The 22414-nt window shown below is 38.3% G+C and overlaps 1 protein-coding gene across 1 annotated transcript in view; it reads right to left on the bottom strand.

Annotated features, from left to right (window-relative positions):
• TGFBRAP1 (transforming growth factor beta receptor associated protein 1) overlaps positions 1–22414 on the bottom strand; it is a 30089-nt gene that overhangs the window by 7507 nt on the left and 168 nt on the right. Inside the window, exons 2-6 of the mRNA XM_054382563.1 lie at positions 21652–22353; positions 12762–12956; positions 11646–11800; positions 5932–6014; positions 406–747 (exon numbers count right to left, since the gene is read on the bottom strand). Coding sequence (XP_054238538.1) covers positions 406–747; positions 5932–6014; positions 11646–11800; positions 12762–12956; positions 21652–22336 — 1460 coding nt within the window. The 5' untranslated portion in view covers positions 22337–22353. The remainder of the gene's footprint in view (positions 1–405; positions 748–5931; positions 6015–11645; positions 11801–12761; positions 12957–21651; positions 22354–22414) is intronic.

The following is a 22414-nucleotide window of genomic DNA, read 5'->3' as shown; positions in this document are numbered from 1 at the left end:
TCCAAGACACTCCCTACTACTGGAATTTGTAGTTTCCACATTTACTATCTAGTGTTTCCTGCTTAATGACAATTCTCCACCTGCTAGCATTTCAAAGTTGAAGTCACTTACAGTCATCTTAAGGAACCTTCTTTTGGTGAATTAATGGGAGCACAGAAAGTACACAATTTTAAAGCCATTAGCTGGTAAGCACATTCTACCTGATGGGATGCATGCTTTAAAGCATCTTTTCATTCTGTATGGCTACTGTGTCCATTTAACTCTCACACTGTCAAAAGGGCAAATAATTCCTTCCCCCCCCCCCCAAATTTGTACCAATCCTTTATTTTTGTGTTGGGACACAAAAACTTTCAGGGAAACTCTGTATTCATCAGCATAAGACAGATACTCAAAAAAGCCACTCACTTTTTGTGTTTTTCCAGCCAGGCAGCACTATCTGTTAAAAGACAAAAGTTCTCTGAAACTAGCAGATCCAGCAGGCTTTCATGATTTGCCTCTGCATATAGCTTGAGTAAAGCTGTGTCAATATCTTCCTTGTAGCCATTTGCGACCTCAGTGCTGCGGACTTCATTCAAGTAACTCATGAGGAATCGTTTGCATTTTGTCATCTTCTCCTGGTCCCCTTGGGTCAGCTGGTTTAGGTCCGCATACTCATGAAGAGGGGGATGAGACCGTATAAATGAAGAGGAAGTAGGCAACAGGAAGGGGTAGAGAGAGATCAGCTCCCGGACATCAAGCTGGCCGCTTCTGCAATTACAGTGTCAAACTAGATGAAGCAAAAAGAAAGAAAAAGTATACATAGGCACAAAAAATAACATACTGAGAGTGTGTGCTCATATATGCTTAGAGTCAGGCCACTAACAGGTTGTCAGTTTCTGAAAATATTGGAGAAAATACATTCAGAACAAATCTGGATTTTTTTCTCCTGCTGTTTCAAATCAGAACTTGCTTATATTCCTTTTCTCTTCTAGATATTGAAAGCTCTGAGAATTCAGACTGGCCAGTCTTTTGCTTTGAACATCCCACAGCTGTTCTGCAACATATACGAAAATCAGCTGAATAGCCTCAGTGAAGTTCCTAGGAGAGTCCTAGACCTCACCAATACATTACAGGGGCTAGTCGTCTTATGGAGATAAAAAAAAAAAAAAAAATGGAAAGTGTGAACTCTTTCAGGTAAGCCAAAGAGACTATTGAGGTGTCATTCTGTATAAAATAGCAATTTCCTATAGGAACGCAAAGCTTTCAGAACATGCTTGGATGATGAAAACATTTTCCCCAATCCTGAAATGTCCCAATTACTCCTTCATGGTTCCAAAACCGAACCATGGACATGATTATGTATCTGTCTAACCATTAAGTAGTAGTCTGACATAACATGCCAAAGCCTTGGGTGTACATCTATGACAGATACTATGGAGTAACTTTCCACTTTGCATGTGAAGGGCATCTATATGTTATCCAGGAGCAAGATGCTACAAAACCTACTTATTTTTCAGCCTAGATTGAACGAATTCCTCAAGCATTTGAGGAATTCATGTTGTGACAGGAGAATAAAATTAGAAGATTTTTCATGTATGACAAAAAAACTCCCCAATTTTCACAGCTAGAACAACTCCTCCTCCCAGGCCTTGCTTTAGAAAATCATCATGAAATCAGGATTTATATTTTATTTCACTGTCGAAGTAATTTTTCAGAATTAATTTTTAACAATGAGCATTCCTGAAATAGAGGAGATACTGTTGCGACGAAAATAAAAATGAATTGGCTGTTCTCTACAAGAAACTCTGGTTACTCTACTGTTTTAGTTCTTATCTATCCAGTGATCAGCAACCTCAAAAAGACCTTCCCTTCACAGAAAGAAACAAGTTCTAACCCTGGGTGTATATGAAAAAAGCAGATTTCTCCAGACAATACACCATAAAAGACCTTCACAAGTGAGCTCATCTCTTCTGTACTACTGTAACTGAAGTAGGGGAACATACCCTGCTTGCCAGAGACACAGTTCCAAAACCATCCAGGAAATATGAACTAATGGAAAGTATTACTGCAGTGACACCTGCTTTGAACATTTTTTAAAAAGTAAATACTGTCCTTTGGGTCAAAAATCTACACAAGAATGACATTCTAGGAAACAGCAGCAATAAGCAAACTCAAAAGCAGCAAGAAACCTGCTCCAGAACTTAGTGACAGCAAAGCATGGGAACAGCAACAGGAGCAAGAGGACAGCAGTGGAGAAAAATCTGAACATGGGAAGCCTTCCTGTGAGACGAGGTTTGCATAGAAAGTTTTTTTGATCAGTACACAAAGCTTCTACTGCTTACACCCCACCTCTACATTAGAAAGGCCAGCTTCTAACTCAGTGTTCATGCCTACTCTGCAGATTTCTGCAGTTGTAATTTCCTTTTAATTCTTCTTTTCAAACTTGGTATTTGGTTTTGAAATTCTTAGTATCTGCATTGTAACAGATTTGACAAGTAGATGAGGACTTTTTGTTAAGAGGCCAAATAACCAAAAAGTAGCAACTTCTGTCAGTAGCATGACCTGATGGTTCACTTGGGTTTTCAGCATGAACTTAAGAGTATACCTAAAAGCAGCACTGACTAGTCTAACTACTAGTGAAAGTCTAAGACTTGAAGACCCCCAGAAAAAATATATTACAGGAGATATATTACACTACAAAATTAACCCTATTTAAAGAAAGAAACAATTTATTTTTTTCCCTCCAATGTTCTTCACTGATTTTTTCAGAACAAACGCTAGCTTGTAACTTGAGTTACATCGACAGGCTACTTAAAATAGCGCAGAAGCAAGGAGCAATTCACAGAAATTCAAATTTAAACATTGGTTCCTTCGCTGGCTATGCTACCAAGTGTTTGGACATGGCCTAAGGTTGAGATGAAGACTATGACCATGGAGATGAAGGAAGAAGCTAAAAATGGTATAATTTAACATACCATTTTTAGTGAGTTGATCTAAGACATTTTGAACTTCTATGGCAGCTTATCTTTCATCCAGTTTTTCCTAGATGAGGAAGTGGTCAGCTAGTTCACCTCTGAACATCATGGATTACAGCCTTAATGACCATTAGTTTTCAAAAGGAAAATCAAAACCAGCTTCCAGCTCAGGCTAGTACAAACCCTGGGCTTTGAATCATCAGTGGCTCTCTTAGCAGGATTGACTCAAGCTCATGTTATGCAGTTCTGCTCTCCTCATAGCAATAAAGCAGCCTCCTTAAAAGCACAGTATGAACCAGAACAAACTCCTTGAGAAAAACACCAAATACTAAAGAATGACCTCACCTGCATGAATGGTTAACATTGATATCAAGACTTACAGCTCCTGGGATCTGTGGATGTCTTGTGGCTCTTTCCACCACATTTAGAGGAAACAGTTTAGGAGCAGCTACAAAGGACCTCATCTCTCTTCAAAAAACATACCTGAGTCTTTTGCTTCTAGCATCTCAGGTTTAGCAGAATATTATTATTATTCAGACTCTTAAATTTACATATATCAGAGACGTCAAAGAAGCCTATATGATTTAGCTGTTTTGCCTAGGTCCCACAGTCTCAACAGAAATGTATATTCTTGAATCACATTTAAGATGCAAGTATCTCATTGATTTCTACCTCTTATGTCTGTAGGTGTAAGTACCAGCAATTTTTTAACCTTTCCAGTACAGGAACGCCTTTACCAGATGAGAAAATACTGTAAAATTTAGAGTTAACATTTTGATTTATTAAAAATAGTAAACTTTAGAAAACTTCCAGCTCAATATTCAGAAGTGTCTGCAAAACCAGAAGGAACTCATTAGGAAAGCATTCCTCTTGAAAGTTTCAGTATTTATAACTCTGAAGCAGAAGATTTTACTGAATCTTGACAAGTTTATCCAACAAGGATTTTTGATGCAAGAAAATTAGACCTTAGTCCAGTATAATCATTTTCTCTCATAGCCTCTAACTGATATATTTTCTGAGGAGTGAGACACTATCCCTTCATTTTTGGCCAGAAGCAGGCCCACGTCACACCAGGATCTTGGAGATACTGTGCCATTGTTCCACTGCTAAAAACCACCCAAGACTGAAGTTATTTCCGGCTAACACTAGCTGAAAAACATGGAACCTGGATTCCATAAGGAGATTTTCAGTCACCAAAATACTCTAAATAGCCTACGTACAGCTAGTCAGAAGAAAAGCACAGCAAACTTATCTTTGCTTGCTTCCCTCAGCAGACTTCAGCAATTCATGAACAACTGTGAAATGCTGTTCAGAAGTTGTTGTTCTTTGGAGTTGCAACTTCTAGAGGATGAAAACACGCTGGGATGCTGATTCAGCTTCTAAATACATGCCTGGAAAGCATGTTTTCTTCTGAAGCATGTTTATTTCTATAGAGAAGCTCCCACCATCCTGTTCATTAAAGCTCATTTGTCAGATGGCTTGCTAGTTGGATGGAGGCTGCATAACTTGGCTCCTTCCAAAGGTGCTGGAGCTTCCTACAGGAAGCATTTTCCCCTTTCTACTGCTTTTAAAAGACGCTTGGGCCACTACCAGCAAGGTGAGGCCCCCACACTAGACCCCACAGGCATGGAAGAATCAAGTGCTAGAAAAAATTTCGAAGTGTTGTAGTTAAGACAGCTGCAAAGCTATACAAGTCTTGCTACCTAACCACACTTAGACAATGAATACACTTCATAGACAGTACACTCTCAACAAGCTATTTTACCAAAAGCAGGCTGCACTGAAAAACCAGTCCATTGGAAAGCCACACAGAAGGGATTTGTGGGAATCTTGTTAAGGATTCCTCACTATATACAGTTTGTACTTCTATTTAAGATATACAATACAGAAGTGATTCAGTCTAGTGTTTGGATGATTACAGAAAGGAGAACGATTGTAAGTTGTTCACTAATGCCAGACGTTACAACGTAATATAGAAAGTAGTTATGGCCAAAGCTAATTGCCACTAAATGCTGTTCAGGCCTGGTGAGCAGGAGGCAAAACGACAAAGTCCATTATCAGTAGTAACATTCCTGAGAGCTTTACTTTCCTTCATACACTTCCATAAACCCAAGGACTTTTTTTTCCTGTACTGTACACACAATATACAGCAAATTGTCTAGCCTTAATCCTATTCTACAGGCTCTAAATTGATTTACATTTTTACATGGTCAGCATGGATTACACTAACTCTGGACAGTGACCCACCACAGAATGAGGCACAGCTAGCAGAAATGAAATTATCAGGTAAAACAGAGATAACAAGTAGCATTTTTTAAATGAAAGCGGACTACCAAGGTTAATTCATAAACGAGTGCTGAAACAGCTATACTGGAAGGTTAATATAGCCTTCAAGAACAAATAATTGTGTCTTCTGGAAAAGGCCTAGCAGAGCCAGTGTTAAATTCTGTATCAACATTTTCCCAAAAAATTAGTGCAACCATGTCAATAATTTTAACTATGTTTAGCACTGTAAGGTTTTGTTAAAAGGTTTTATTAAAAAAACCCCACCAACCAACCAGCAACAAAAAACCCCAAACAAAACAACCCCCCCCAAAACAAAACAAAAAACCCAACCAAAAGCAAAACCAACCAACCAACCAAAGAACCCCAAGCAAAGCTCATGCTGTAAAGTCACAGCACAAGCTCAATAATAAATCCTTGACCCTCATAGGCATAAGGTAAAAGAAGTCTCCACGCAATACAAGAGCCACATTACAGGATCATGCCTTACTGTTACTATATTAGCATACCAAAAAATCAGTTTGGTTGTACAGCCAATTCAATGCTACTCTGCTCTTAACTCCAACAAAACTATTTTATCACAGTGAATTCACATCTGCATCAAAAAGCATTCAAGTGACTAAGTTTTTAAACCCCAAAACAGTAACTCATCATAAAAGAAGACAAATTAATAAATATCTTGTCACACAATTACCTGAAGAGTTCTTTTGCTTCAAGGAACTGAAGTTGTGCAAACTGTATAAAACCTGCTTGCTGCAGAATTCGTTTGTACATTACCTATAAAAGAGAAGGTGGGAAAAGGTTCATTATATTTGTAAGGGATTATGTAGTGCTAGTCACTAGTGCAATAATTTCTTGCCAAAACCACTCAACATGTGATCTTCAGCCAGACCTTACATGCAAAATAAAGCCTTGATCCTCTATGTTTTAAACTGTATGTACCTGAATACACTGAACCTGCTGTCCAAACTCAGTTCCCTACGTAAGTGTTAACACAATGCTGTTCATGTGCACTTACTAACAGCAAAGTCAATAAATATCAAGTTTAAGTCTTGTTCAAAAAGTTACTTATCTGACATCAGACTGACTAGTCTCAAGCTTTTGCTCATGTTTATTTGCAAACGTAAATGCCAATGGTTACTTTTTAAGTTGATTCAGCAGGTAGAAAAAAACTTGACCACACACAGCCAACTTTCTCCCCACCTCACCTCACTTCTGCAGCAATCTTGCTGCTAATTCTCATAGTCTCATTCCCAGCTGGTGACATTACTTCTGACCTTCTGTCAGCTTGTTTTAGTTTTGTGTTCCTACTTTTTTAAAAATAAAAATACTTCCAAAGCAGTTCAGCTTATCCAATGTGTGGTACGTTATGCAAGGTACACAAAAATACGATTAAAAAGAGCAGCACAAGTAAACCGTATGAAATGCTACGTATTATGAACCATACAAAAAAGCTATGTGTTATGAAGTTTAACTTTCAAGATCATGGCTAGAGAAAAAAAAAAAAAAAAACAAAAAAGCTTTAAAAGAAGTTCAGTAGAAAAGGAACACAAAACTACTTTCAATGCTAGGTATATAGTTAGCCTAAACGGTCAATTAGTCACTATGAGATTAAGTGGCACCCTCATGCCCGGAATACTTCCAGTGACAAAAGAGAATTACTAAAAGCAAAGAACCTGACCTGTGCTCTGCAATGCATTCCCTGCTGTTGCAACACTGATATTTTGCAAATGGATCTAACTACATCAACATGCCCTCGGTTTTTCCCTTCACCTTTCAAGGAACACACAGCTTTCTAATGTTTAACAGTGTACATGCATGCTGTTATTAATATCAGACTCCCATTTTCAATGAAAATACTCAGAGAAACTGCAATACCTAAGCAATGTACTCCAGGCAGGAATTGCTAGTGTCAGGTCTCAAGCAAGGGTGGACTTATATTCTAATTGGTGATTTTTCACCTTGATTAAAGATTGCAGATTTACCAGAGAAAAGCCTGGCTTTAGTCTGTTTAATCTGAGTATGCTTTATTAATGGATTATCTTCAGGAAATAAGTAAACTTGATCATTAGCAAGCTATTAAAACCTTTTGATTGGTAAGGATGAAGGACTTTTCTGGTCTCCACAGTGTTGGGGAGAGAAGGGGAAATTGAAAGAAATTCTTTCTGGCACACCTTTTCAGACAAATGTACCAATATAAAAATAAACAAACAATACTTCTTGACGTCACTATATGAATCAATGTTACTGTGCTTTGCATCCAAGTGTATTAATTCCAAACACAGTTATCTAAAGCTAAAAGAGAATTTAATTACAATAATCAAGTAAAAATGCCTCAGGTAACTAAGAAAACATCAAAAATATTTTTCATCTACAAATTGCGTTATTACATCAATAAACAGTAATCTGTGAACTGATGAATGCCCATCTGGTCAATATTTTTAAGGATGCTGGTATAGGATTTCAATCTGCAACTATCTGCATGTTGTGGAACCAACTAAAAAACGTCAAATTCCAGCCTCAGACCTGCCAGGCAGAGTTGAAATACAAACACTTCTCACTCTGCTATCTAGTATCAAAAGTAGGTTGTGGAGCGCTTTCTTGTTTGTTTGTTTTTTTAAAGTCCATTTTCAGTCTTCCCAATGCAGTGACCACTTACTAATTCACTAAATATGTAAACATACGTTGGAATTAAGTTTGATCTAAGTTAAAATACTGCTTTAATTGGAGACTTTAGTCTGTACAGCAATCTTTTCAACTAGAAGTAAGTTTTTCAACTAGAAGTAAGTTTTTCAACTAGAAGTAAGTTTTTCAACTAGAAGTAAGTTTTTCAACTAGAAGTAAGTTTTTCAACTAGAAGTAAGTTTTTCAACGAGATGTTGACAAGAGCTTGTTGATAGTGTAAGTATAGGCCTAAATAATCAGATTAATAATTAGATTTGAAATGATTAAGCCAAACAAAGGATGGAGAATGTTTATGAACAGATGCTTTCCAAATGTTTTAAGGATGCAGTGATGGGATGGGGAATATCCAGGTTGATTTTTAGCCAACACAATAAACACCAGACATTAAGATGCCCTGACGTAAAGATTATAGAAGCAACAGACTAGACTGGGGAAAATTCAATATTCCCTCTTTCCCACAAGTTTTTTTAAAAAAGGCTAAACCTAGACACCAACCCATAAAGTTAACTTTTGTTTAGGATAGAAAAAACAAGATCTTGAGTTGTTCCAGACCCATTTGCCAGAATACCACAACAAACTTCTATTAAAAAGGTTCTAAGTTACACGCAGTAAAAATTTAACAGGTTTATTCTCCTATCATACTGAAGATCCACCATAGGAGATTATGTGGTTTAGGCAAATTCTGTATCAATTTTGCATTCACTTGTATCTGAAAAAGTGCTAGGAGAAAAAAAGGAGATGACTGTTGAAGCTGTGATAGCTATGAGGAAGCCTTAATTCTATCAATTGCTAGAAAAATCCTTTTTAAAATGGTCAGAATTACAAACTAGATTACCAAAAAAGATTTTTTTTTCCTTTGGATTTTAATCAGGTTTGGGTGAAGTTAATATGATTTTTAAAGCTAAAAAGAAATTAGGGAAAAAAAAAAAAAAAAGAGAGATACCTATGTAAGATGTGTGTCAATCTAACCAAGGTCTTCACTACCATCAACCATGATTTCTGCAAACTTCAGCTGTCCTGAAAAATTAAGTAGTATTCAGTCATTTCATGGTAGCATGGTAGAAAGGCCTTTGTATTCTTCTACCAAAAATGATATCCAGAAAAGACATTTCCTTGCAACACTTTTGCTTAGCTTTTTTTCACCCAGCAGTAATTCTTAATGATCAAAGACAAAGGAATTTTCATCTAATATGGCAAGAGATAAATTTGCAGTCTTCAGGGTCCATGGGTTAAATGACAAGGCTACTAATGCAAGATCTCCTTCTTTCCAGTAACTAAATATTGGTTGTACAAACAATTATGAGAGTATAGAGTACAGCACTTCACTGTTTCGATCTCACTATCACACTGGCTTACCAGCATATATGTTTATGCTGATGCAGTACTGCTGATGTAAAGAGAGAAGGCATACACCTGTGAACGCACACAAGCACAACGCAGTACTGAACTGCAGAGAAGACCCCATGTTGTTAAGAACTGTCCTACAATGCCGTTCAACCCCGAGTTCAAGCCACACATAAGATGTCAAGAGACACTGGAAACCGTAGAAACTAAAGCAGTATGTGTAAAAGATCACTATACTACATGTACCAGACAACTACTATCACTCTCTTCTGTATGGATAAATCACAGTGGTCGGATCAAGTAATGCCAAACACGTGCATTCCTTCTAATTGCTTATATAAAATGGTAAAATAAGGCCTTAAAAGTGTCATTAAACAGTGAAGCTTACAAAACAGATATCCTAACAGGTATGTATTAGAAGATACCTATTATCTTTCTAATGTCTAGTATCCAAGAATATCCCTTGGACAGGAGTTAGAAAGGAGTGACTGTGATCAGTTAAAGCATGCCAAAGAAACGTAGCAAAGAACACATGTAAGGCATGTAATTTGCCTGAATCCAATCAGATTTATATTATGCAAGACTACAGCACAAGAAGTCTGATGTGCTTGCAACAAACCTATAATGACAGCATTAAGTATCAGAGGCATGTTAGAAAGTAAGCTTGGCGTGTTGCATTTCCAACTACAGATAAGCACTGAAAAATTGGGTTGATGTCTCAACGACTAAGCCAAGTTGAGTCATTATAATACGAGTCAGTGGGAAAATCCATCAGTTTAAGCTGGTTCATACCAGTTTGCAAATGCAGTCCAGAACTAGAACAGGCTGTTTTACTTACAAGTCATGTTTTCTGGTTTTCAGCTGTAGCATTGACTCAAAAGTAACTACACACCCTTAAAAACATGTTAAATTAGAAAAACCTTCCAAATGATAATTTCAGGAAGATAGAGTGAACATAAGATACACGTGAACAGAAAGTACCTTATTGTAAAGACAGAAAAATCCTAAATGCAAGAAAACTTTAGAGGAATGAGATTCTACCTCACAGTTCATCTTGTGGCACAACACAGAAAGACATCTCTCACACAAAACTCACAAACTGGAAAGAAATAATCATAGAATCAGAGGTGTTCAACATATGATTGAGGACATCGATTAGATCATTGATTCTGTTCTCACAGCAGGATTTTAGTTCGCTTCTTTAAACAGATTGCAAAGTTGCAAGTGAAGATGAAAAGCAAGGCAGGCTGGAAGCTGAAATCTATTTGCCTAAATACTTTTCAGATTCAAGTACATCCAGAGAGTCGTACCCTTAGCAAAAGGATGGAAACACTTTTCCCCACAAGCTTTTCACTTCCAACAGCCTGCCAGCTGTTCATTTAATGTGAGACTTAAGAATCAAACTGGAAGTTGATACAAATTTCTTTTAATCTAATGTCTGCCTTTCAAGGGCCTTGACCAAAATTTAAAGGACAAAGAATTAGAATCTTCTTAAAATCAGAAAACCCCCAAACTGGACAGACTTGATCATTTTGGACCACCACAATTCTGTGACTTCCACAATCATGTTCTAAACTTTGCATCTTCCTTAACAAACCAGCAGCAACACAAAAGAATCCTATTTTAATGGTAACTAAATGCTCCAAAGTATATTAAAAAAGCTTAAACCACCAGATTTTCTGCAGGTTGCAGATAAATTTTTGCTTTTATGAAAGAAAAGAAGTTAAATATTTATTCCCCTACTTGTTGAGCAAAGATTTCATGTTACTTTTTCCAAGTTTCAGTCTCTAAATAAAAAATATGAACAAATACAGCAGAATATGGATTGCAATAGATACCAGATGTAGAAGGAAATAAGTACAAATCTCAAATCAACACTCTGTAATCAAAGAGTGACTAAGATTCTTTATCAGAAAACAATATTAAATATTCAGTAACACAATAGTACAAGTACTACTTGTGTGAGTTTGAAGTAGGATCTATTTGGTTTAGATTCCCCATCACTTTACTTCACAGCCGTACTAGTATGGAGTTTAGGATACAGTGACAATGTCCAATAATTAGACCTAGTAGCATCACAGGAAACATCACAGCTGATTTTCTATCACTAGGTTTTCAGTGTTGTTTTCAATTTTTTCAAGTCACATACTTCAAAATAAACCAGCACCAAAACTACAGCAAAATAACAGCATTGAACACGGCTAATATCATAGCCCTTACAAGAGGAAGACAATGCAGCAGCACATTTATTTCCTCAGGCTGAAGCAATAAAAGGTATCTGATTTTGCTTCAAAGCAAGTCTCTTCAGTCACTTGACTATTGGTACACACGGGCCCAGTGTAAAAGTTGTATTTTCATGAGAATTGAAGAAGGACAGACCTGAAATTTCTCTTTTGGAATATTCCTTCGAGCTCCTTTTGCCAGAACAAGGGCTTCTTCCACTCTGTGGCTAGCTAGAAGATCCTGAATCTGTTTTTCCAAAGGTAATGGCACCAAGATATACACACCCTTATTAGTAGCAACAATTACCTTTCCTGGACAGAGCAAACAGACATGTTCAGTTTACATGATAACCCACACATTTCAGAAATAAGATTTCAGATTAACTATTCAAGATACAAGAACCTAAGCAGTTTTAAAGTTTCAAAACTCATCTTTGTTTTCACCATATTTAGTAGATAGTTTAGTTTACCTGTAAATTACACCTCAGAAATACAGGTATAATAGTGAATACATTTACAGCAGATTTTGTCCACTCTGAATAAATGAAATTTGCTATAATTTCTCATTAAGAGAAAGTTGTAAAGACAACCACTATAACTATTGCCAAAATTCTATAGAATAGGAACTTTTAACTGCCAGTATTTCCACAGGCTTACTTTAGAAAATTGCAAGCTGTACATCAAGGGTAGCAAATAACATAGTGCTAGAGTTACTCTGGGGGAAAAAAATATAGCAATGTAATGTATTCCACACTTCCAAGTTCTTAATTGAAGAACAGATCAAAGGATTTTTTTTGTTTACAATTCTTTATGACATATTCCATTTTAAGCCTCTTACACACATATTTTATAAAATAACACAAAAATAATGATTTTTAGGATTTTTGTCTGTTGGCTATCCCCACAAAGTTCTACCATCTGTAGCTCACAGTAACTCACTTGTAGCATTAAATTAACATTGATCCTTCCAAAGAAATAAACAAGTAACAAGGAAAGGATCTAAGCCCACTCAGCTCAATTTCGATTCAACAATTAACTTGATAATTAGAGCACATTTAATGAGTACACATTTTGTTAGAAGCATGGAATCTTGGATGACTGAAGCTTTCCTATCATAGTTTGCAGGAACCTAATCAGAAAAGCCTTTGCAATAAAAGTTTCAACAGGTAATGGGCTTGCTAGATATTTTCTTCAAAAAAACCAACTGAAGTGATTGTGCCCACAGCAGCAGCTATTCCACAAATACTGACACAGAAGTGTTGTTTTATAATACCTTCAAAGTCCTGTAGAATGTGACCTTCTTTAAAAGACAGGGTTTGCTTTTGCTGCTGGTCCAGCATGCTGTGTACTGTAATGAACTCATCATCGAGAGCAACCACGTAAGGAAAGCACAAAGCTGCTCCAATCACGTTCTCTGACCAGTGCACCGGGGCACGCTGTGAAATGCCATCTACAGTTGCAAACATGCCTACAAAAAGGAGGGGAAAAAAAAAAAAGCCTGAGCGTCATGCCAATTGAAGACTGTCATTTTCACAGTATGAAGCATGGGTACCAAGGTACAGAAATAGTCTCAGAAGAACAGATGCAGTACATTAGCACATCACACCACCCTGGGCCTTACAGACCTGTTGGTTAGTTCAGTTAAATTTTATTCTCTTTCCTTCTTCACCACATAAAGGGACAACCCCAAAAATGGAGAGGAATGCCCAAAGAAACTAGCAAGAATTATTCAAGTTTAGTAAGTTTCACATCTTTTAAATAAGAATTACATCATGTTCAAATTCATTTCAAAACATGAGTGTTTCGTGAGTGTCAGCATTCAAACAATACTGCTTTGGCAGGAACTGCAGATCTGCACTGCCTGACCCATCTGGCAATGCAGGCACATTTGTGCCTTGTAGTGTCAAATGCCTGAAGTGAATTTTAGCTGACAGTAACAACAATTTGCTTATACTTCTTCACTTTTGCTACAGCAAAATTTTCACAGAACATGAATCCAGCTCCTTGGAACGAGTCATTTCCTGTGCTTTCAATCATGAAAAAAAAAAAATGCAGAGGTTGCCTATAAAGCATATTTTCCCCAAAGCCAAGCACAGAGTAAAGACTTCTTAAATACAGAATCATAGAATCATTCAGGTTGGAAAAGATCCCTGGGATCATCAAGTCCAACCATTGACCCTACTTTACAAAGTTCACCCCTAAACATATCCCCAAGCACCACATCTAAACAATCTTTAAACACATCCAGGATTGGTAACTCAACCACCTCCCTGGGCAGCCCATTCCAATGTCTGACCACTTTCTGTAAAAAAATTTTTCCTAATGTCCAATCTAAACCTACTCTGTTGCAGGTTGAGGCCATTCCCTTTTGTTCTATCACTAATTACCTGTGAGAAGAGACCAGCACCAACACCTCTACAATGTCCTTTCAGGTTATATCATACCCCAATGACATGCTGTCTTCAAAACAACTGTATTAAATCTTACTTAATTTGCGTTTCTTTGCCACTATCTTTCCTCCTGTCTATTCTCTGCTCCTCCTTCTAGCTTAAACAGAAGTCTGACTTCCTTTTGGACCACATGCCGCTGGCTCTATTTATGCTACTTGCCATGTTCCAGTTCTTCCAGTCAAAGTTTTCAGATTCAGTTCAGTAACCCTTTGCCAGATGAGCTTTACTGAAGCATGACATAAACCTCTGTTCTAGACATGAACGCCTCCCTGTTCAGCCCAGTACTCTCACGACATTAAAAGGGCATGCCCATAAAAACTGCTCTTCTGCAGGAATGAGCCACTTGACAGCTGAGCGCTAAAAGACAGGGGAGATTAAAAGATTATGTTGTTCAATTTACAAAATCCCTTCCAAACAGCAGATAATGAGGCAAGGGTAGCCAAGCAGGAATATAAGAAAAAAAAAAAAGACAAAAAAAAAAAAAGGAAGGCAGAAAGCTGTAGATTTTGAGAGAACTACAGTGTAGAAACTAAACTTCTGGATCCTTTGCAGCAGCTTTGACATGATCAGCCTTTCCCCTTGACTAAGGATGCAACACAAAATTAAAAATTCACATGTGACTATTTGCAAGTAATGCTGTTTGCTTTTCGACTATATAATGATCAGCGTTTCAATTGCAGCAATCTTACAGAAAATACTTCATCCCCCAAATATGTGATTTACTCTATAAATCTTGATATTCTTATGGATCAGAAGTGGAATTTTTGTATCAGGCATATTGTGTTACTCATTTTTAATGTGTCCCAGTTGTTACTTTGTACTATAATGCCATTTTAAAAAATGGAAGAATTTTGAGTTAAATATATATTAACCTATTGTAACTCAGAGCTAATTATATTTGAAACATTAATTCTTAGAATGTTCTATTTGTCTGACAGTCTTAAAAAAAAAAAGTTAGAAAAATCTAATTTTAAAGACTTTTTTTTCCCCTCAGTGACATAGCTCTTTTTTAGGTAATTGAAAAAAAAATCCTTCATGGAAGTGAAATGTTATGCAGAGCAATGGACCATACTTTTCCAAGTCACTGTCTCTCTAAATCCCTCTTCCTTCAATAGCTAAGGCTTTTGTGGTAGAATGATGAATTTTCTGTCTTTATCCAGTTCTCACCTAAAGATAACCATAAACATGAAAACTACAGTCAGAAACCACAGGCTTTTTATAGTAAATGTGTCTGATGAAACTGAGATGAAGCCAGCACTTAAGTCTGTATTAAATATGCACATGCTGTCCAAAGGTTACAAGAGCTACCCAAAACACAGCTACACCTGTTTTCAACACCAAGAGACCTGGAAACTTACAGAATCACAGAATAATTTATGTCAGAGGGGGTTTCTGAAGGATATTCAGTCCAGTTTGCACACAGTCAAGGAAGGACCAACTTAGAACAGGTTACTTAGGACTTTGTGCAACAGACTGTAGATTTTGTTTGTTTTAAAATAAAAACAGAGCAGGTCCAGAGGAGGGCCACAAAAATGATCAGGAGGTTGGAGCACCTCTGCTACAAAGACAGGCTGAGAGACCTGGGGTTATTCAGCCCGGAGAAGGCTCCGGGGAGACCTGATAGCAGCCTCCCAGTTCCTGAAAGGGGCCTACAAGAAGGATGGAGAGAGAATGCTTACAAAGGCCTGTAGTGATAGGATGAGGGGCAACGGCTTCAAGCTAGGGAAGAGCAGATTTAGATTGGAACAAGTTCTTTACCATAAGGGTAGTGGAACACTGGAACAGGTTGCCCAGGGAGGTGGTTGGGGCCCCATTCCTGGAGATATTCAAGATGAGGCTCAACAGGCTCTGGGCAACCTGATCTCATTTAGAATGCCCCTGCTTATTGCAGAGAAGGTTCGACTAGATGACCTTTGTAGAATCATAGAATCAGTCAAGGTTGGAAGGGACCTCAAGGATCATCTAGTTCCAACCCCCCTGCCATGGGCAGGGACACCTCACACTACATCAGGCTGGCCAGAGCCTCATCCAGCCTGGCCTTAAACACCTCCAGGGATGGGGCCTCAACCACCTCCCTGGACAACCCATTCCAGGCTCTCACCACTCTCATGGGGAAGAACTTCTTCCTCATGTCCAGTCCGAATCTCCCCACTTCCAGCTTTTTCCATTCCCTCTAGTCCTATCACTACCTGATATCCTAAAAAGTCCCTCCCCAGCATTCTTGCAGGCCCCCTTTAGATACTGGAAGGCCACAATAAAGTCAACCTCAGAGCCTTCTCTTCTCCAGACTGAACAGCCTCAACTCTTTCAGTCCGTCCTCACAGGAGAGGTGCTCCAGCCCTCTGATCATCCTCATGGCCCTCCTCTGGACACATTCCAGCATGTCCATATCCCTCTTGTAATAGGGGCTCCAGAACTAGACGCAGTACTCCAGGTGGGGTCTCACCAGAGCTGAGTAGAAGGGGAGAATCATCTCCCTTGACCTGCAAGGGGGACTTGTAGGTCCCTTCCAACCCAGACCATTCTGTGAAAAAGCTTCTTTATGAAAACACCTGTGAAATACAACTTCTTTAGTAGTATTATTATTTGCTTATCAAGAAATACAAAAATTTTCTGCTATCATAAAAGATAACAGCAAGAGGAACACTATGAGTGGGTGAAAACAAGAAGGGAACATACTGGTTACTGCTGACTACCCTGCAGCATTATCAGCTGTGAGAAAAGGCATTTCTATGAATCATTCTGCCTAGTACTTGTGTGCTTGTTATGTCAGTTCTGCAACTCCATTTGGAGTCCGCTCAGTCGCTATAAAACTATCCAAATTATGCACCACTGAAAAGTGTTTATTCTGGAAAATTAATAAACTAAAATTAGGTATTTAAATTTTGTAATTTTTCGCTTATTGAAGCAGTGAAATAGTTGATGCAGGAAATTGAAGTCTAGAGACTGCCAGTTCAGCTTCCTTGCTCAAAGCAGGGTCAGCTACAGCAGGCGGCTCAAGAATTTGCACCGTCAGGTTCTGAGTATCTCTTAAGAACAGAGACTCCACATCCTCTTTAAGACTGGTTTCCTGGTTTGATGACCATCACAATGAGGAATTTGTCCTACGTTTAAGCAGAATTTCCTGTATTTCAGTTTGTACTGAGACTCTCTCTCATCCTCTTTCACTGGATAAAATACCACTGTGCAGTCTGGCTCTGTTTTCTTTACCCCTCCCCTAAACACATTGATAAGATCTCTCCAAGCCTATTCTTCAAACTGACCAGACTTAGCTTTCTCAGCCTCTCCACACAAGCTACTCAAATCATTTTGTCATCCTTCTAGCTTCTAACCCATGATCCAAGCTGATAATGAATATGTTAGTACTGACCTCACTATCAGCCTCCTGTTCCATAACTGAATCCTTCTCTATTGAAGGCAGAATTTTGTTGCTCTAGATTTTGCTTCTGATCCCAGGGGTGGAGGATTCCTGAAGGCAGGTCATACCAGTAACAACCAAGGTAACAGCAGAATTTTCCACTTCAGCCTCTTCCATGCCTTTTGGCACCACATGCTCTAACCCATTCAGCAGTGGGTATCCATTTCCCTTGGCCTTCCTTTGCTGCTGATATATTTGTACAAGCTCATTTTGTGGCCCTTTGCAGTGCTCACTGGACTCAGTACCAGATAGACTTAGGCTTCCCTAACCCCATCCAACGTGCTTGGATAGCACCATTCTATCTCCCCAGCTCCTCCCTGGTCACCTGTCACTGATAGTTTGTTTCCTTCTTATATATGTGTTTTGTCAAGAGCTGCTTGTTCATTAACGCAAACCTCCTGCCATCTTTGCTTATTATGCTGCTCACTGGGATGCACCATTCTTGAACCTGGAGGAGGTAGTCCTCTCCAGGACCATATCCCATGGGATTCTTTTAATTTGGTTTCCGAACAAATCGAAGACTGTTATCCTGAAGTCCCAGCTTGTGTTCTTTTTGCCTTGTTCCCTTCTCTGAGGATCCTGAAATTCACCACATCCCTAGCCATGTTCAACAGAGCACATCCCCTCATCATCTCCCTAGTCACCATCAGTGCATCCCAGAAATCTCCTGTGCTGTCCCTCTAGCAGGTCCTGGAGTCCCCCCTCAGAAGCACAGCTTGCAAATGAAGGTTTCTTCCTGTTATGTGGAGAAAGCCTTATCTACATCTTCCTGATAGGGTAGTCTGTAGCAGACACCCACCACAACATCACCCAAGTTAGCCTGCCTTCTAGCCCTAATTCAGAAACTCTCAGCTGCCTCCTGCTTTGTCTCAGTGCACACCACATCTTTCTGATGCTCTTGCGTCAAGAGTAACTCCTCGCCTGAGCTGCTAACATGTAGCTGTGCTGTTTTCCAAGAAAAAAAAAAAGAGCTTTCATCATTACGTTATTTTGTACAGAATTCTTTGTGTGCCTGTTCAGCACACAAGAAGCCAGGCCCCTTCTGCCCTGTCTATTGATTACAAAGCCTTTTATCGTCATCACTATGCACTCCTTGTTTGCCAACTCAGCCTATCACCAAGATTCTTAGTTTAAATCCTCCTCATCAGGTCAGTCAGTCTGTTGACAAAACCACTTTTACCTCACTTGGTCTGGTGGACCCCATCTCTTCCTTAAATAGGAATCCACAGTCATAAAAGCCAAATCCCTTGTCAGGGTAAGCTGTGCAACCAGTTAGTGACCTGCACAATTTGCTCACTCCTCCTCAAGTTGTTCTTCCTCACCAGCAGGACTGATGAGAAAACCTCCATCTCCAAGATGAGGAAGTTTCCCCACTACTATTACTCACTAATCTCTCCTGGTGTTACTGCACAGTACAGGCTTAGATCATTTGTTGGACAGAGCTTCCTGCTTCTGCTACTGTTGAGCACCAAACACATTCTATAGATGCAGACCTACATGCAGAAAAGTTCTTCCTTTTACAGAAGTCACAAGTGTCCAGCCTTTACCATCACAGAAACCTCAGTACAGTTGGGGGTTCAGGATCATGCCTGGAGAAGATTCTATTTCTTTTTTTGTCATCCCTGATGCCATTGCAGTCTACCGAGCTCCTCTGCATCTCCTTTACTTGGCAGTGGAAATCCTGAACCAAGCATGCATCTCTTGCAGGCAAGGGAAAAAATTCCCCTTGACCCAGTCTCAGCAAGAGGCACTAGGTGCACTCTTCAGCTCATGACCTGAAGAACTGCACCCTCCCTCAGAAGCTTGATCCAAGTCAAGGCCTATGATTTTTTAGAAGAGTTGCTCCAGCTAGTGCTAGGAAGCTTGCTCTGTGCTAAAATCCAAGAAGTGTTTGCTGAAATTAAAACAAACAAACAAAAAGACTGATTAGCAACACACAACAAGAGCTTCAAGAAATTTAAAAATTAATTTTGGTAAGCATAGTTTCATATATAATCAGAAAGAATTGATCTTCAATCCTGAATGAACTAATTTACTGGACAGAAGGAAGACATATCAAAAATGAAGTTTGTCCTCCCTTTGAAAGAATGAACTACATACTAACTCGAAGCAGAACCAGGAAGTACCAAATATATATGGATCAGTTATAAACAATTCTAACAATCTGATTTAGATGCAGAGAGTCCAGGTAAAGAAAAGGTTCCATACTTAAAAAACAAAACAAAGACATTTTACTTTATGATTAACATTTTAAGCAGTTACTTTCTGCCATTCTGAATTCTAGTCTTAACTCAAAAGCAAAGTAGTCTAGATAAATGTCACTTCAAATGCTATAAAGTCAAATATTAATGTGGAATACATCCACCCCAGTAAAAGAGGCTGAATTTAGCATAGGTGCTCTATGAAGTGCCAAACAAACATGCCTTCACCAATGAGACATACAAAAGCAAACCAAAATCAGAACTGACAACTGATATTGAGTCTTTTCAAGTCATTTTGCTTTACATCTTTATATCAGATAGCAAGATATACAGTATTTATATATTATAAAGGCATTCAGCCACCTTCACAACAAAGAGACAAGTGTTAAAGACACTAAGAATTTTACCAAGGAAGAAGAGCAAGATAGATAGTATTAATCAAAACAATAGTGGGAAGGGAACAGAGAACAGATGATTAAAACCACCCAAACAAAACATAAGCTGAATTAGGTTAGGAAAAAAACTATGTAATAAATAAAACTTTGTAAAGTGTCTGAGCTAGTATAAGGTAAGAGTCTCTTCCTGGATATCAGATAAAAGTGGAAGTTAGACTAAATAAGTGTCTGCTTTAACTAAACACAATTATACTTTTGAAAGTGTATCTATTATTTTCAAACCAAAAAAGTAATGAACCACCTAAGCAGGATCTGATTTGACATTCCTAAAAACACAAATAAAGACTAAAGTAAGAACGGGATCTCTTTAGAAAGTTGTCAGAAAGGAATACTTTCTGATAGCCAAGTCACAAATTTTAACCACTTTAGTAGTGCTATGAAAGCTAAGGTCCACAAATACTCATCCACATTTAAAGTAACTAACACTTTCAATATGAAGCAGGCAACCAAGATGACTTAGAAAAGCCCTATGTCATCTTTAATTTGCATCAACTAGTATGTCAATGATCCTCTACTTCTATCAAGAAAAAGCGGTGAGTTGATGTACATGTCACATCTGGTCACAAGACAGAACTTCAATATAAACAACTGACTGTACTCTTTTCTTTGGATTTTATATTAAAAAGCCCAAACCGACACATATGCTTGAATCAAGGACCTAAACAGTTGTCATCTTTTTGTTGTGCTCTTCCCAGTGTGTCAGGGAAGATACATAAACTGCATCTACTAAATGGAGAGTCATATGGTAAACAGCATGAAAGCCTTCTGCCTGTGGTCTGTCTGCTCTGACATACTGCAGCTTTCCAAACAAAAAAAGCTCTAGATTACAGACTTCACAGCATATTGATGATTTAGATTAAAGCAGCAGTATTTTAATAGACAAATGACTGTAAGGACAAAAACATTACTTCACATGACCTAGCTTTGGGTTTGCGATAGCTACACAATCATTTTCTGTAATATTGAGCTGAAAAACATTATTTTAAAGCAAATGGGTAGTATAAAAACTGGGTAGTATCTGACAACATCTAGTTAGGGCAGAGTTGTCTATAGAAGTTAGGATACAGTTTATATTTCTTACTAGCACTGTAGTATACTAGCACCCTAGTACAACAACCAATTTGTGAACCTGTTACAACCTGTTATAAAATGTATTTCATATGAACTCTTCTGAATAGCAACTGCGAAAAAAATTAACTTGTCTACATTAATTTAAATTTTTTTACAGCAATGTGGGGCTCCTCAAACCCAGTCCAGCTAGTCCTTATAGAAAAGCTAACAGCCACCGAAGCTTTGCTTGGTACCAATTTTGGTTTTTTTTTTTACTCTAGGCTGCAAAACACTACTACTGCTAGCTGCTTATATAGAACTGAAGCTTTCAACAGATACGATGAAATAACCAGATTTTTGTGCGTTTTTTTAAATGTAGGAGAGTTATCATAATATTTAGAATGAAAAATTCACCATCTACCTTTTAATCTCAACATTCCAGTACAGCCCTGTGAAGCAAATTATCATTATGTACACAACATTTAATTAGTTATGCTTTGCTTCCCAAATTGAGAGAAACTCAAAGAAGTTTAAAAAATGAAACAACACAAAAAAAGAAAGGGAAAAATACTATGATCCATAGTCTCACCTAGGCCTCCAGGACCAGCCAACAGAAACTCTTGTCTGCCTATCCTTTTCACAATTGGCCGTTTCTCATCACTGCAGTAAGGAAATAGATCCTGGGAGACGCCAGTATTATAATTCAAAATGATATACTGTGTAGTAAGTGCAACACACAAGTAATAACCATCTACAGCCACAGCACAGGGCTGCTCAGGAGTAAACACTTCCTTCACTATCTGTACTCTGTCTTCAAACACCATGAACATCTGAATGGTCCGCCGCTTGACTGAGATAATGCAGACTTCGACACAGAAAGGATCTCCACTCACAGGGTTTTCATTTAATGTGAATGTCACAGCTCCTTTGATTCTAGCGCCAGTGGGGACAGGTTCTAAGTTCATCATGTTAACCAGTGTTATTGTGTTGTCGCAAAGCACAAGAAGCCTAGTGAGGGCAGAGGCTGCTTTTAACTCGCTCACAGGCTTCTTCAAACCCAGGTATTTATGCAGTTGCTTGGTGGCAGCAAAAGTTATTTTTCCAGCTGTTGATATCTTTTCGTCCAACAGAAAGTGATAGATAAAGCAGTCATTGGTTCCAATATAGAGGTTCTTTCCGCAACACTCAATGCATTCGATGTTGATGTGATTTTTGTCTCCCATTAACATCTCCCGCTCAACAGCGGAAACAAGCTTGAAAGCTTTAACACTCATCGTGTCTTCTGGGTGATCTGATTAAAGAGAAAAAGAACACCATTTACCTCTACACATATAATGAAATGAGGTAGCAAT

This window comes from Indicator indicator, chromosome 1, assembly GCF_027791375.1.
Source record: "Indicator indicator isolate 239-I01 chromosome 1, UM_Iind_1.1, whole genome shotgun sequence".
Classification (NCBI taxonomy): domain Eukaryota; kingdom Metazoa; phylum Chordata; class Aves; order Piciformes; family Indicatoridae; genus Indicator; species Indicator indicator.
The sequence above is the reverse complement of the archived record's forward strand: the minus strand, read 5'-3'. Positions and strand labels throughout refer to the sequence as shown.